Below are 16479 nucleotides of genomic sequence, written 5' to 3'. Positions count from 1 at the left end.
CAAGAAATACCTGGAATCTAACCACCATACAGCTCCCGTGAATCTGCACTATTTTGCAATCTGACAAGGTAGTAGCATCCTGATTCATGGGAGCTTCTGTAAGCTGGAATATTTAGCCTCTGAATATCTGAAGTTCCAAGGAGAAGGCCTGGGTGAGGGTGATAAGTCTGTTTCCTTGTATAGATGGCTGGGACAATTCTGCTGCTGCTGAGGGCCAGGGCAGTGGTAGGGGAGGGAGGAGGGCAGAGGATGAGGTTGGTAGGGGAGGACTGGCAGGCAGACCTCTCCTACCTGGAGAGGCAGAAGAGCCTGTCAGGACTGTTATAGCCCTCAGCCCCTGGGGAGGGGCCAGGGATCAGTAACCTCAGCTTAAGGACTAGAGTGACTCAGTGAGAAAAGCCCACCTCTGGAAAAAAAAAGCAACTCTTGATTTTTGTACCAACTTAGAAAGCATCTGTCTTTGGGTTCTTTGGGTTGCACTCTTGTGGTGCATCCCAGTGTAGTGGGTAGGTCAAAGGCAGCTACCATTCTTGGGATGGGTGCTTGTATGTTTTCCTCAGGAAGTGTCCCTTCCATCTTTGACCAAGCCCAGCCCAGGTACCTGAAGCCAGCCACTGGTTTTGTTTTGTTTTGTTTGTAACAGCTTTATTGAGATATAATTCACATACCATATCATCTATTCATTTAAAGTATGCAATTCTACAGTTTTTAGTATATTCACAATTGTGCAACAATCACTACAGTCTATTCTAGGACATTTTTATCATCCCAAAAAGAAACTTTAAACTCTTTATCTGTCACTCCCCAATCCTCTCTTTTGCCATAACCCCTGGCAACCACTAATATACTTTCTGTCTCTATGGAATTTCCTCTTCTGGCTATTTCATATAAATGAAGTCATGCAAATGTGACCAATGTTTTGTGACCAACTGTTTTTCACTTGGCACAATGCTGTTGAGGTTCATCCATGCTGTAGCATGCATCCAATCTTCATTCCTTATTAGTCCCAAAGAATACTCCATTTTATGGGTGTAGTCCATTTTGTTTGTCCATTGATCTTTTGAAGGGGATTTGGCTGCTTCCACATTTTGGATATTGTGAATAATGCTGCTGTGAACATTTGTGTACACATTTTTGTGCAGAGAAACCTCAGGGTTTTACAGCAGGAAATGGCTAGTTCCCAGGGGAGCATCAGACAATGTGGTAGGAAAATGGTGTCTGTCTCTCCTTTTCCTTCTAGTCAGAATTCCTACAAGAATCCAATCTGATCATGGCCAAGTTGAATTATGTGGAAGGAGATTATAAAGAAGCGCTCAACATCTATGCCCGGGTGGGCCTCGATGACCTGCCACTGATAGCCGTCCCTCCCTACAGGTTGCGGATGATTGCAGAAGCCTACGCTACCAAAGGTGAGGCCTGTGCCTTCTCTTCCTTGGAGCATCCCACCTCCCTGCCCCCTGCCATGTCACATTATCTGGAGGCATCATAGCCTCTCTGGAGCTTCCCTTTTGACCCATGTACTCTTGGCTGGTGATTAACTCTGGCAGTTGTTGGCAGGGCTACCTGCGTCAGCCCTGCTGTCCCTACAGGGTGATTTTAAGTCCAGCAACATGTATCCTCAGATCCTCAGTTCTTCACTTATCACTGAAGGAAATGAAAGAAAAACATTTCAGTAAAGTTTCCTGGTGGTTAATATGCAACTTCAGCAGGGGCTTTTCTTGATCTTGAACTACACAGCATACTTGGGGAGTCTTGTCATGTGGTTAACTGGCCACATGGCTGATTGTGTTTTTATTCATTAATATTATCTAATACTGGACTAATTAAGGTCAGTTGGCTGATATTTGTGGCGGTGACTATACAGTCAGCTGCCTACTGTTTAATTCTGTGCCTGGGAATTCCGGATAAAAGAAAGTACAAATATCATTTCTGTTGTCATGGAGTTTGTGATACAGCATGAGAAAATGCAGTCCTGGGAAAGAAGATGATGGAGAGGTAGCACGCCATTACTTGACCTTCCCAAACTGCCATCTTATCATCTGTAAAATGGGCATGATCACATCTGCTTCATATTGTTTTGTGAGAATTAGGTCAAATAATGTATGTAAAGCACTTAACATAGTACCTGGTACATGCAAGATGTTTAATAAATGGTATTTTAAAATGTCAACCCCAAACCAGGTAGCAAAAGGTGAATCCCAAGGGCAGGTAAAAGCTTTTCACAAGTAGGAGAGGCTACTGCTGTCCAACAGGGCCAGAAGGGCTTCCTGGAGGAAGAAGTGCACATTGAACTGAACTTCTAAAGGGCCATGGCAAGGAGGGGACCATGAAGCAGCTCTTCTCCTTTTTGCCATCTGCTGTCCAAACCACACATTGTCATTGACTGGCCGGCATAGAGGACAGGGGCCTGGTGGTCTGACCTTCCTAACAGAGGTGACCTGACCACTTGTGTGCTGTCTCCTCTTTCTGGCTGAGGTGTAGGGACTTTAGGGAATCCCACCTGTCTGACTCAGTTGTCCTTTGAAGCACTGAATAAAGCCCCAGCCTGAGGCACTGTCCTTAAGAGCTCTGTGAGGGGATGATGTGTTCACTCAGTTTCCTGGGGAGCCTCAAGTACTGCCGGGCTCAACTAATTAATCTTTTAAATGTCCTTGTGGGCTGGGAAAAAATGCTTTTGCTGTTGACACTCTTGCAATTTGATGGTCCTGGTCCTTTGAGGCTGTCTCAGGGGGTCCTAGGAGGGCCTGGCTTGGGTTTGCATCTGTCTGAGCCATGATATATGCTGTTGTCTGTGCCACACAGCTGCCCTGTTCTTGCTGGTGCTTATTCAGCCACCTCATATGCCTTAGGCTGATGGGCTTCATGGTGTGTGTTGTGTGTGTGTGTGTGTGTGTGTGTGTGTGTGAGAGAGAGAGAGAGAGAGAGAGAGAGAGAGAGAGATATTCCGGGCCAGGGACAATATTCTGGAATGAGAACAAAGCTTCATTTGGTGATTTCCAAGCACCAGTTACCCAACTGGTGTGCCTGGGATAGATTGTGGCCAGGTGTTGGTTTGCTAGTTGGGACTTGGGAATGGCTTTGAGGCCAATTTAGTACCAGGAAAGAAGCCAGTCTTAGGATCAGCTTTGAGACAGCCCAGGGGAGGCAAATTGTCTGCAGGTGGCTTTGCCAGGTCAGCCTCCTGGCTCTGAGGCATGACAGGCAGGACAGAGGCTTGTTCCCAGCATTTGCCCTTGGGTGATTCAGCCATGGCACTGAAGCATTTTGGATTTTGGGACACCCTGGCTGGCTCATGAGAGACCTGTCCCTAACTGGCTTCTGATTCTGCTGGTATGTGACCCAGAAAACACACACGGAGAGGGAAGGTCACTTTTTTCTAGAAGTGGGCTGCAGCCCAGGAGGACCCAGGACCCTGAGAACTTGAGTTGGTCAGGTGAGAGGTTTGGGGAAATGATGGTTATGAGCATCAACTCTGAACCAGCTGCCTAGGTCTGACTCTGCCTCCTTCCTATTCTGACCATGTGACCTTATGCAAGTCCTTAACCTCTCTCTACCTCAGGTTCCTTGTGCAAGTCCTTAACCTCTCTGTACCTCGGGTTCCCCAGCCTTAAAGCTCTTACTGGGTTGTTACAAGCATTTTATGAACAAGTATATATAAAATGCTTAAATCAGTACCCGGCACATAGTGAGCATGATATAAATCTCATCTTACAAGACCAGTATTTGGAGGGGGAAGGGGGAGTTATTGAAGGGAAGCACTAGAAGTCACTGATAGAAATGGAGAGAGATTGCCAGCCTAATTCCTGGAGATACCCAAAGACAGGTGAGTTCTCTGAGGAATTCAGGGACCCTTGGTCCTAGCTCTGTGTAGGAATATTCTTGGGTTTCCTTTCTTTATCAAGGTTTTTGAGCACATTCCCCTCATTTCTGCAGGTCAGTGCCAGGCTGGAGCTGAGTGGTAGCTGCCTCTTGGATGGGCATATACCTCCCCTCTGCTACCTGCCTGCTGCTGTCACATGCCCTGCTTCATAGGTCACCTAAGCTTTTCCATGGTGACCTGAGGTTTGTCTTGAACAGGACTTTCATCCAGAGCCTGGAAATGTCATTAAACCCACACATCTGCTCTTTTAGCCACAACCGGGAGCTCTTCCTCCTGGTCAGGTAATATTATTCTTCACTTTTTGTTAGTCTGAAGCCAGTTCATTCAGTTAGTGAGAAGCTTCTATGGGCCTGTACTCTGGTAGGTGCTCTACTCTCTCTTTAATCCTCTGAACAATTATTTTATGGATGAGGGCGATGAGACTGGATATCAGTAGCAAAGGTATTGAGAGATTACTATGTGCTAGATGATGTGTCCTTTATTGGAATGTCTCATTCCATGTTCACAACTACCCTATGAGGTAAGCACCCTTATTCTTTCCATTTTACAGATGAGAAAATGCAGGAGGTTAGCTAACCAGCCTGGGTTCTATAGCTAGGAAATGGTAGATCCAGGATTTGACCTCAGAGGCTGATTCTGGAGCACATGCTCTCAGCTACTGAGTGGCAGAAGGGGCATCAATGTGAAGTGTTCAGCTCCTAATCACCCCACTGACTTGGCATGTGGATCAGAAATCATTTGGTTCAGGCAAGTTTTCTTCAGGTAGAAACCATTCAGGTCTTTAGAGAATGCCATAGATGTGTTACTGCACCCCTCTTTTCAAGCCCCACCTTCTGCTCCTCTACGCTAACTCCTCACCCTTGCCCAGATTCCTGCTTAATTCTTTCTATCCTTTAAGTGTATGTGTCCCATCTTCCCTGAACCTTCTGGGACTCACCCAGTCAGAAACAATCATATTTCCCTATTGTCATAACATAGTAGATTAAATTTATAGGAAAATCATATTAGAATCAGCTGTACAGTTTTCAAGCACCCCGAAGGGAAGAACTCTGGTTCATTCGGCATCTTTAGGACAATTATGTCTAGCACATAGTTAGTGCTCAGTTATCAAATGAAATTTCCTTACTTGGCTGCCCATCATGTCATTCAGGCTACTCTGGGTCTAACTGTCATGGTCAGCTGTGCTTCCTTTTCCTGTTGGTAACATGCTGAACATTTTCCATGATTCACAGTCATTCCCAGCAATTATGGGAAAATACCTGTAAGAGCATGCTAACATCACACCATAACATAGCCTGATAAGGATTTCTTTCACAAAGGTGCTACATTTCAATTCATTTCCCTTATTGGACCACCTAAGTGGATCTCAGCTTTTTCTTTCTTTCTTCCTATCTCTTAAACATAGGTAGAGAAATAGGGAATAGAAATAGAAGGAATGGAGAAATTTTTAACTTCTAGTAATATTGAGTTAATCAGTGAATAGAGGACTTTGCTTTGGGATACAGTTTGAGCTGTCTCAAATAATCTCCAGCACACTGAGTGGCCCTGGATCTTCTTCTCCCAGTGGGATTCTTGGGGGCAGGGCAAAGATGGCTACTGTCTACATTTGGATTTGGATCTACTGGTGGTTGGGTAACTTTCTGTAGCTGGGACGGTGGGAACTGGAATTGGTTTATGGATGTCATCACTTCCTAGTGATAACCTTTATAAATAGCCTTGGTATGGTATCCTGCTGTAATAATTGGACCAAAATATGTCAGCTCAAACACAAGGGAAGCTATTTTTTCTTTCCTCTTATTGTCCAGCTGGTCAAGACTAGCGGGGCAGCTCTGCTCACTGAGGTTTTGTTCCTTCACCACCTGCTAGGGCTTGTCCACATCTGCGTCATCAAAGCTGGATTACTGGGGCATTGCATTCACAGGACGGGAAAGTCAGAAATGTCTGGGGTCAGCAGAAGTAACACACATCACTTCTGCTGACAGCCTTCAGGCACCTGGGAACAAAAAGAGTTCAGGGCATGGGGATGGTGGGGGTGGCACATGTGGTTAGACATGTCCATTAGAGCCTTGTCTCATTGACCAGTCTGAACTTGTTAGAGTATGCAAGGAGAGAGGAGAATTAACCTGTGTTCAGGTGAATGAACGGGACCTACAGGACTCTGAAGTTTGTGAGGATTGGTGCTCCCAGGAGGAAAATTAAGGACCTGGAACTGTGGGAGTATTATTGACCTTCCTTTTCTGGGTTGCTTTCCAGGATCTTCACCATCATTTCTTGCACAAGGCCTTTTATTTTCCAGGAGGAGTCTGCCAGAGAGGGGAACAGGGCCAGGATGAGAGGATATAGACCTTGGTCTCACTTTTGGCAGAATACTTCTGTCAAGCTACCTGGCCTCTCTGAGCAGGTGGAGAATGTGGCACCATCTGGTTGGGTTGCTTTGTAGATCCTCCCCCATCTTTCCTATTCCTCCTTTGCTCCTGGGTTTGAAGATGTGATGTTTAAGAGCATGGGGCTTTGGAGTCAGATTGCCCAGCTTTGATATTGGACTTTGTCATTTATTAGCTCCCCAGAGATCCCATCTTGGGCAAATTACTTTTACCTCTCTGAGTCTTAATTTCTTCATCTGTAAAATGGAGATAATAGTGTCTACATTTTAGGGTTGTTGAAAAGGATGAATAAATACATATAAAGCACTTAGCACAATGCCTGGCTGTTCTAGTTTACTAGCTGTCGGAATGCAATATGCCAGAACAGCTTTTAAAAGGGAAAATTTATTACATTGCTGGTTTACAGTTATATGACTGAAAATGTCCAAATTAAAGTAAGGCTATAGAAATGTCCAAATTAAGGCAGCAACAAGAGGTTACCTTCACTCAAGAAAGGCCAATGAAGTTCAGGGTTTCTCTTTCAACTAGAAAGGTACATGGTGAACATGGTGACATCTGCTAGCTTTCTCTCCAGGCTTCTTGTTTCATGAAGCTCTCCCTGGAGAGGTTTACCTTCCTCATCTGCAAAGGTCTCTGTCTGCATGGGCTCTTGTGGATCTCATGGCTCTCCCAGATCTCATGGCTCTGTTGTGACTCTCTCCAAAATGTTTCTTCTTTTAAAGGATTCCAATAGACTAATCAAGACCCACCTGGAATGAGTGGAGACATACCTCCGTCTAATCAAACCTTAATACCCGCAATTGGGTATACCATATCTCCATGGAGGTAATCTAATTAAAATTTTCCAACCTACATTATTGAATAGGGATTAAAAGAAATAATTGCTCCCACAAGATTGGATCAAGATTAAAACATGGCTTTTCTAGAGTACATAAAGCCTTTCAAACCAGCACAGTGGCAGATTAGCAAATGCTAGCTGTTTTTATTCTTGTGGATCCTTTGAGTTTTGCCCCAAATGTATAAATTTCCTCAGAAGCCCCAGGTAACATCTAGTTATAGGGAGAGGGGAAAAGAGAGAGGCTAGTTTTCTTCCATGAATACATCAGTGCCCATTTACATATCCTGGTGGATCAACTCTTCTTGCAGAAGGCTTGGTTCTCAGGGGGTTGGGACCTGGAACTAACACGTGTAGAGGGAAATCTTTAGGAGAAGACTGAGGGAAGATCTGGGACCTGGAGTGCTACTTAAGGGAGAAAAATTGTTAATGGTGAGGAGCAGCTGGAGGGGTTACCATAAAGGATTGCTTGAGAGTGGCGTTCAAGACAAATGTTCACTTTACCAGTTTTGTCCAGGGCTAACCCTGGGATGTCTTTGGAATTGGACCCACATAATCACTTTAACACAAAATGCTGTCTATGTAGAGATGGATTTCAAGTGTTTTCCTTTAAGAAGCAAGAACAGTTCACACACAATTCTAAGATCAACTCTGTCTTTGTAAGGAATATGCTATAGCCAATGCATTGGCTGATAAGAGGGGAGATATTAGAAGAGAAGAAACCATCTCTTGATTGGGCTTCAGGGAGGAGGGCTTATCCCATCTAGGCCAGAGGCTAATCCCTAAAGGCCTCACTTTCTCTAGAGTCTGCAGAACTCACAGCCCTCTGAAGCCTCTCAGAAGTGTGGGTGTGATGAAGAATAGCAGTTGGGAGGTGGTGGCTAAATCGTATGATGGCCTCCCCTTGGAGAATGTTTCATCCTCCTTTGCCTTGCTCATCACAAGCAGTTGACCCTAGAGCTCTACGTGTTCTGAGCATCCTAAGGGTAGGGCATCAGAGAAGGAATCAAGGCACCTGCCTTCTAAAATAGGGAGAGCAAAGAGGCAAGGAAGCTCGTAGGAGGGGCTCTTCGAAAGGACAGCCTGTTCCCCTAAAGTTTTACATATAGAGCCTATCCAAACAAGGTTTGGCTCTCAGTTCTGCTCTCCACAGCTTGAAATCTCAGTGTCTTCACATACCCACAGGCCTCAACTTAGTGTAATCAGTCTGTAGGCCAGAAGACTTAAAACTTTCACTGACACAATGTTTTTGAAAAAGGCTCCTGGGAATTGTTCACTGTCTTCTGTGGTCTCCAACCAGTGGATAATGTCAAAATGATAAATCAACACAAGGGAAATAATCCATTGTTGGGTGGCTCTTGTCATGTGTTACTTGTGTTTCTCCACCATACTTTGCTCATTCATGGATACATAGATGGTGTAAAAAAAAATACATTTGAAGCAACTAAATTGGTTGTGACTTGATTATTGTCATGCTCCCAAAAGTTGATCACATTAAGACTACAAAAGAAGCATCTACTGTTCATCAGGATTTTTTCTCCATGAAATATAAAAGAAGGATAATGATAATGTTCTGCTTTTTTTCTTGTTATGGCTAGTTCTTGCAACTCTATATCAAGGTGAGGCCACACCTTGAAGAGGATGACTGAAGAAATGAATTTCCTAAAAGATGGTTTGCTTTTATGCTTTAGAGCTAGTTTTTCCATCCTGATATATTGCCTCCAGATGGCAGAACCACTTCTCCCTGGAAAATGGAAGTTTTTTCATTGGGGTCACTCTGGCCATCACTTTTGGGGGTTCCTTCCTTGGGAATGATACATGCAGTTCCAGGAGAGCCTGGTGTGGTGTGTTGGCTCCAATCTGGCAATGCCAAAACGATCCAGGGGGTTGGACAGTGCTGGTCTATTCTTGTACCTCCTAGGGCCGGCTGTTCTCTCCAGACCATGGATCAAAGACTATTGGGCCACTTGGTTCCTTTGTGTATTTTGCAACTTCAAGCCTAGGCATGGTGGCCAGGGCTTGTCTCCTGAGCCAGCTCACATAAACTGGAATCTGCAGTGGGGTTGGGGGTACGATACAGAGAGGATCTGAGGCTACTTTGGGGTTTAGTGGGAGGGTCGCACAGTATGGTGAGAGAGGCATGATGATTGCTAGGGATGTGGGAGTGGGGATAGAGTGGAGTGGTAACTGGGCATCCATGTCATTGCTCTGCCCTAGCCCCAGCCAGCTACTTGGCAGATGTGGTGAATGGGTGTGTTTTTTTCACGGTGGGTTGAGCAAGTGAGTGTAGAGAGGGCGGCTCAAATCCACGCCAGCAACTAAAACCCCATCCCTCAGGGCTTCCTCATGATGGAACCAAAGTTTCTGCCTTTCATATGCAGAGGGTTGTAAACAGTATGTGGAGATTTAACTTCCCAACCCAAGCTGTAGACTCATTTGGAAGTTCTCCCAAGATCTGGTGGCTAGGACCTTTTCAGTTGTAGGTGAAAGAAAACCCAACCCAGAGTGGCTTCAGTTGTGACTGGCTTCGTGGCTCACTGATTCTTTCTGCTAGTTTCTTAGCTTGCCTTACCCTCTGTCAGTTACCTTTTTAGGGTCCAAGTGACTGGAGCTGCCCTGGACTCTGGTTTCTTAGGTGTAAGTCTAGTGGGAAACAAGCTTCTTGGAAATCTCAGCCAGATTCTCATAGTGTCTTGTTGACCCCAACTGGATCACCTTCCCACCCTTGGTCTAGTTATGGTGGCCAGTGTCATGCACTGTGATAAGTGTAGGCCCAGCATGAAGGCATGATGAAGTGGGGTCTTCCTATTAGGGGAATCAGGGTATGGATGCCAAAGGAAGGGCGAATGTCCGCAGCAGTGACTCCTCTGAATAGAAGCCATCTTATCAAATAGGCCATGACCCTTCATTCCATTTTCTTCTTTGAGGTGGACTTTATAGGGAAAAAGAAAGGGGAAAATTGGGGAGGAGCCTGGTGGCTGCTTTGTGACAGAACTGGAGAACTATGGAGAACTGTGAACTGGAGAGAGCTTTGAGACTAGCCCATGTCAGGTAGGGACCACTGAAGGAATGGGGCTTTTGGGGTGATGGAGGAGGCAGTGTCACCTGTATGGAGGACTCCTGGAGGAAGAAAGACTCATTTGTTCTGGCCTAAGTGGATACAGACAGAGCCAGGCAGTGGAAGCTGCCCTGGATCTAACTTTAGTTCCGTATACGGAAGTTTTTCTAACAGTCACAGTGCCCCAGGGTTTGGCTGCACCGAGAGATAGGGTTTTCTCTTTGGATTAGCATTTATTAAGCTCTGCCCGAAGAGTTGGGTGTGATGTTAGGTGATTTTCATGCTTCCAGTTCATCCTCAGAACAGTCTTGTGCCATGGGAATTGTCATTCCCTGCAGAGGTGTTGAGAGACTGCATTTTTGAGATGAGATTCAAATCAAGGCCTATGGACTCCAAGATCCATACTCTGTTCACTTTATTGAGCTGGTTCTCAGTTGGAACATGACCACTGGGTAGGGAGGTTATTGAGATTCTAGTGTCAGATAACCTGCCCACCCTATGATCCTGATATTCTGTGCTTCTTAAATAATTTAATGTCTTACTTTTTTCATCTATAAAATACAGATAATAATACTCACAAAAGAAGGCTAAATGAGACAAAATGAAAAAATGGTTTGAAATATAAAAATCCAGTCAGTAGAAGGGGACTTGTATAGTCTGGCCTCAGGTGCCCCTGAGGTTGGGGGCAGCTGGTGGCTTAACGGTCTGTCCTACCCTCCTCACTGCCCCCTTGACCCCTTGACCCTGCCTGTTTTGCTCCTCCTTCTTCCTGTCCCTGGAGTTGACTTCTTCCTTTTCCTCACAATTTAATTTTATTGTTTTTCTATTTTAATAGAGATAAAATACACGTTGTATAAAAATCAGAAAATACAGACAAGTCAAAAATATCCATTACCCCATCTATCCAGAGGTAACTGCTATTAACACTTTAGTGAATTTCCTTCCAGATCTTTTCTATACTTATATGTGAGAATATTTTTTATAAAAATGGGGTTATTTCACTTATACTGCTTTGTGATCTGCTTTTTCCACGTCACTGCAGATCATAAGTACTCTCCTTGTTAACAGATAGGTTTCCTCACCATTTTAAGCAGCTGTGTAGCATTTAATTGTATGAATAAAGTGGAGTTTAAGTAAAAAAGTCCATTTTTTTTTACATTTAGGTTGTTTTCAGCTTTCCAGTGTTACACAAAACTGCTGGATGCCCTCTCAGCCGGGTCTTTGTACTTATGCTTAATGATTTCCCTAGGAGAGTTCCCAAAAGTGGAATTTCTGGGTCAGAAGAGAATTATTTCCGAAGACTGCCCTGTGCAGCAGCTCTAGTTGTGTGCTTTCCTACCTGCAGTGTGTGTAGGATCAGCCTCCTGTCATTCTGGCCAGCACTGAATGCAACCCCTTTGATGCAAAAATGAAAAGTTATTCTTCAATTGTATGTTGAGTGTACACTATTTGGAAAAGAAAGAAAAACATAAAGCAGAAAATAAAACTCATCATGCTGCCACCCGAGGTAGTTAACCACTGTTAAAGATATATATATATATGTGTGTGTGTGTGTGTGTGTGTGTGTGTGTGTGTGTGTGTGTGTGTGTGTGTGTGTGTGTGTAAAATATTTATACACATTGGGATTATACTATATAAACTATTTTATATTCTACTTTTTTACTGTATGTGTGTGTGTATATATATATAAATTATTTTTGTCATTAAATAATTTTTGAAAGCACTTTTTAGTGGCTGCACAGAGGGAACATATGGATATTATTTAACAGTTGCCTATGGAACATTTGGGTTGTTTCAGGTTTTCATGTTATCAGTATACCCTATTTGTATCTCCATAAAACTGCTTTTTTAAAAAATTTATTTATTAATTAAAAAAATAAGAAACAAAATAAAACAACATACATAATCAGTAATTCACAATATCATCACTTAGTTGCATATTCATCATTTCTGAGAATATTTGCATTAATTCAGAAAAAGAAATAAAAAGACAATAGAAAAAGAAATAAAACGAACACAGGAAAGAAAAAAAAAGATTATACCTACCATACCCCTTACCCCTTGCTTTCATTGATCACTAGCATTTCAAACTAAATTTCCATAAAACTGCTTTTATAACACTGAGATATAATTCACATACAATAAAATTCATCTTTTTAAAGTATACAGTTTAGTGGTTTTTAGTATATTCACTGAGTTGTGCAAACATCACCACAATCTATTTTAGAACATTTTTGTCTCCCCCCGAATAAATCTGTACCCATTAGCAGTCACTTCCCATTTCCTGATAACCTCCTTTTCCCCCTTCTGCATTCCACCCCAGTCCTAGGTAGCCACTAATCCACTTTCTGTTTGAATAGATTTGCCTGTTCCGGACATTTCATATAAATGGAATCATACCATATATGAACTTTGAGTCTCCTTCTTTTACTTAGCGTGTTTTCAAGATTCATCCATATTATGTCATTCCTTTTTTTTTTCCCAATGAGTTTTTTTAATGCAATTTTATTGAGTTATATTCACATACCATACAGTACATCCGAGGTATATAATCAATGACTCACTGTATCATTTCATAGTTGTGTATTTGCCACCATAATCAATTTTAGAACATTTTTATTCCTCCAAAAAAAGAAATAAAAATTAAAAATAAAAGTCCCCAAATCCCCTCTCCTTATCCCCCCCATTATTGACCTGTAGTGTAGGTGTGGTACATCTGTTGAAAGAATATTAAGATACTACTGTTAACTATAATTCATAGTTTTGCAATAGGTACTTTTTTTTTTTCCATATACCCCTCTATTATTAATTCTATGTAATGGTATAAACATTTGTCCTAGCACATGAAGAGAACACTTCCCTTTTCTACCACATTCACTCATAACTCAGCATTGTCAGTTATACTCACAATAACTTGTTACCATCATCTCTATTTCCAAACGTTTTTAAATTTAGCCTAATTAAACATTCTGCACATATTAAGCAACCACTCCCCATTCTCTAGCCTCATTCTACATTCTGGTAACCTGTATTCTAGATTTTATGTCTATGAGTTTACTTATTATAATTAGTTCATATTAGTGAGATCATACAATATTTGTCATTTTATGCCTGACTTATTCCATTCAACATGATGTACTCAAGGTTCACCCATGTTTTCGTGTGCTTCAGGACTTCATTCCTTCTTACTGCTAAATAATATTCCATCATGTATATACACACACCACATTTTGTTTATCCATTCTATCTGTTGATGGACACTTGGGTTGTTTCCATCTTTTGGCAATTGTTAATAATGCCACTATGAATACTGGTGTGCAAATGTCTATTTGTGTTCTTGCTTTCAGATCTTCTGGGTATATTGCGAATAGCAGGCTTGCCGGTTGTAAGGCAACTCTACACTTAACTTCCTGAGGAACTGTCAAACTATCATCCACAGTGGCTGTACCATTTTGCATTGCCACCAGCAGTGAATAAGTGTTCCTATTTCTTCACATCCTCTCCAGCACTTGTAGTTTCTTTTTGTTTAATAGTGTCCATTGTAGTAGGTATGAAATGATATCTCATTGTGGTTTAATTTGCATTTCCCTGATAGCTAGTGAAGCTGAACACCTTTCATGTGCCTCTTAGCCATTTGGATTTCCTGTTTGGAAAATGTCTATTCTTTTCCCTATTTTTTTTTTTTTTATGATACATAACCACATACAAACACATTCTTACCATATGATCATTCCATTCTTGTCATATAATCAATAACTCACAATATCATCACATAGTTGTATATTCATCATCATGATAATTTCTGAGAACATTTGATCAATTCAGAAAAAGAAATAAAAAGAAAACAGAAAAAAATTCATACATACCATACCCCTTACCCCTCCCTTTTCACTAGCATTTCAATCTACTAAATTTATTTTAACATTTGTTCCCCCTATTATTTATTTATTTTTAATACATATGTTTTACTCGTCTGTCGATAAGATAATTAAAAGAAGCATCAGACACAAGGTTTTCACAACCACACAGTCACATTGTGAAAGCTATCTCATTACACAGTCATCTTCAAGAAACATGGCTACTGGAACACAGCTTTACATTTTCAGGCAGTTCCCTCCAGCCTCTCTGTTACGCCTTAACTAAAAAGGTGATATTTATTTAATGCGTAAGAATAACCTCCGAACTCTGAAATCTCTCAGCCATTGACACTTTATTTTGTCTCATTTCTCTCTTCCCCCTTTCAGTCAAGAAGGTTTTCTCAATCCCTTGTTGCTGAGTCCCAGCTCATTCTGGGATTTCTGTCCACATTGTCAGGAAGGTCCACACCCCTGGGAGTCATGTCCTATGTAGAGAGGGGGTAGGGCAGTGAGTTTGCTTGTCCTGTTGGCTAAGAGAGGCTGGCCACATCTGAGCAACAAAAGAGGTTCTCTTGAGGGTGACTCTTCAAGGCCTAATTTTAAGTAGGCTTAGCCTGTCCTTTGTAGGGTTAAGTTTCATACAAACAAATCCCAAGATTGGGGGCTCAGCCTATTGCTTTGGTTGTCCCCACTGCTTGTGAGAATATCAAGAATTCTCCACTTGGGGAAGTTGAATTTCCCCCCTTTCTCACCATTCCCCCAAGGGAACTTTGCAAATACTTTTTTATTCACTGTTCAAATCACTCTGGGATTTATTGGGGCACCACTCTGGACAAGCCTACAAAATCTCATGCCCTACTCAAAGGTTCTAAGTGTTATAGTGTTCAATTAAGCTGTCCACATAAGTTAAATTAGGAAATGCATTAGTCAAAATATAAATTTTGTACCAAATAAACATTTTTTTCTTTTGCCCATTTTTATATTGGGTTGTTTATCTTTTTATTTTTGAATTGTAGGACCTCTTTATATATTCTGAATATCGATCCTTATCAGATATGTGGTTTCCAAGTATTTTCTCCTATTGAGTCAGCTGCCTTTTCACCCTTTTGACAAAGTCCTTTGAAGCAATGAAGTATTTAATTTTGAGGAGGTCCCATTTATCTATTTTTCTCTTTCATTGCTTGTGTTTAGGGCTAAAGTCTAAGAAGCTATTGCCTATGACTAAGTCTTAAAGATATTTCCCTACATTTTCTTTAAGTTTTATGGCACTAGTTCTTATATTTAGGTCTTTGATCCATTTTAAATTAATTTTTGTATAGGATATTGAAATAGGTGTCCTTTTTCACTCTTTGCTATATGGATATCCAGTTCTCCCAACACCATTTATTAAAGAGACTATTCTGTCTCAGTTGAGTGGGCTTGGGAGCCTTGTCAAAATCAGGTGACTGTAAATCTGAGGGTCTGTTTTTGAACACTCAATTTGATTCCCTTAATCAATTTGTTTATCTTTATACCAATACTGTGCTGTATGGACCACTAAGTGTTTATAATACACTTTAAAATCAGGAAGTGTGAGTCCTCCCACTTCATTCTTCTTTTTCCAAATGTTTTTGGCTATTTAAGATCCCTTATCCTTCCAAATGAATCTGACAATTAGCTTTTCCATTTCTGCAAAGTAGGCTGTTGGAATTTTGATTGATATTGCATTGAATCTGTGGATCACTTTGGGGATAATTAACATCTTAATGATATTTAGCCTTCTAATCAATGAACATGAATGTTGTTTGATTTATTTAGATCTTCTTTAGCAATGCTTTGTAGTTTTCTATCTACGAGTCCTTTACAATGTTGATCGTTTATTTCTAGATATTTGATTTTTTTTGTTACTATTGTAAATGGATTTTTTTTTTTTGATTACCTCCTTAACAGCTCATTACTAGTGTATAGAAACACCACTGATTTTCACATGTTGATCTTGTATTCTACCACTTTGCTGACCTGGTTTATTAGCTCAAGTAGCTTTGTCATGTTTTTTTTTCAAGATTTTCTAAATATAGGATCATGTTGTCTACAAATAGTGAAAGTTTTACTTTTTCCTTTCCAATATGGATTCCCTTTAATTTCTTTTTTCTTGCCTAATTGCTCTATCTAGAACTTCTAGCAAAGTGTTGAATAACAGTGGTGACAATGGGCATCCTTGTCTTGTTCCCGCTCTTAGAGGGAAAGCTTTCAGTCTCTCACCATTGAGTGTGATGTTAGCTGTGACTTTGTTATATGCCTTTTATCATGTTGAGGAAGTATCCTTTGATTCCTACTTTTAAAAGTGTTTCTATCAAGAAAGGATGCTGAATTTTATCAAATACTTTTTCCATAGCAATCAAGATGACCATGTCTTTTTTTCTTTTTCAATTTTTAATGTGGTATATTATATTAATTGATTTTCTTATGCTGAACCACCCTTGCAT

The 16479-nt window shown here is 41.4% G+C and overlaps 1 protein-coding gene across 4 annotated transcripts in view; it reads left to right on the top strand.

Moving 5' to 3' along the window:
• The window catches only part of TTC7B (tetratricopeptide repeat domain 7B), a 315415-nt gene that overhangs the window by 26654 nt on the left and 272282 nt on the right, over nt 1-16479 (top strand). For all 4 annotated transcript variants that reach the window (XM_077123321.1, XM_077123320.1, XM_077123319.1 and 1 more), the window contains exon 3: nt 1241-1409. In XM_077123321.1, the coding sequence (XP_076979436.1) occupies nt 1241-1409 (169 nt within the window). The remainder of the gene's footprint in view (nt 1-1240; nt 1410-16479) is intronic.

This window comes from Tamandua tetradactyla, chromosome 12 (genome assembly GCF_023851605.1).
Source record: "Tamandua tetradactyla isolate mTamTet1 chromosome 12, mTamTet1.pri, whole genome shotgun sequence".
Lineage (NCBI taxonomy): Eukaryota > Metazoa > Chordata > Mammalia > Pilosa > Myrmecophagidae > Tamandua > Tamandua tetradactyla.
This window is presented reverse-complemented; position numbering and strand designations above follow the sequence as displayed.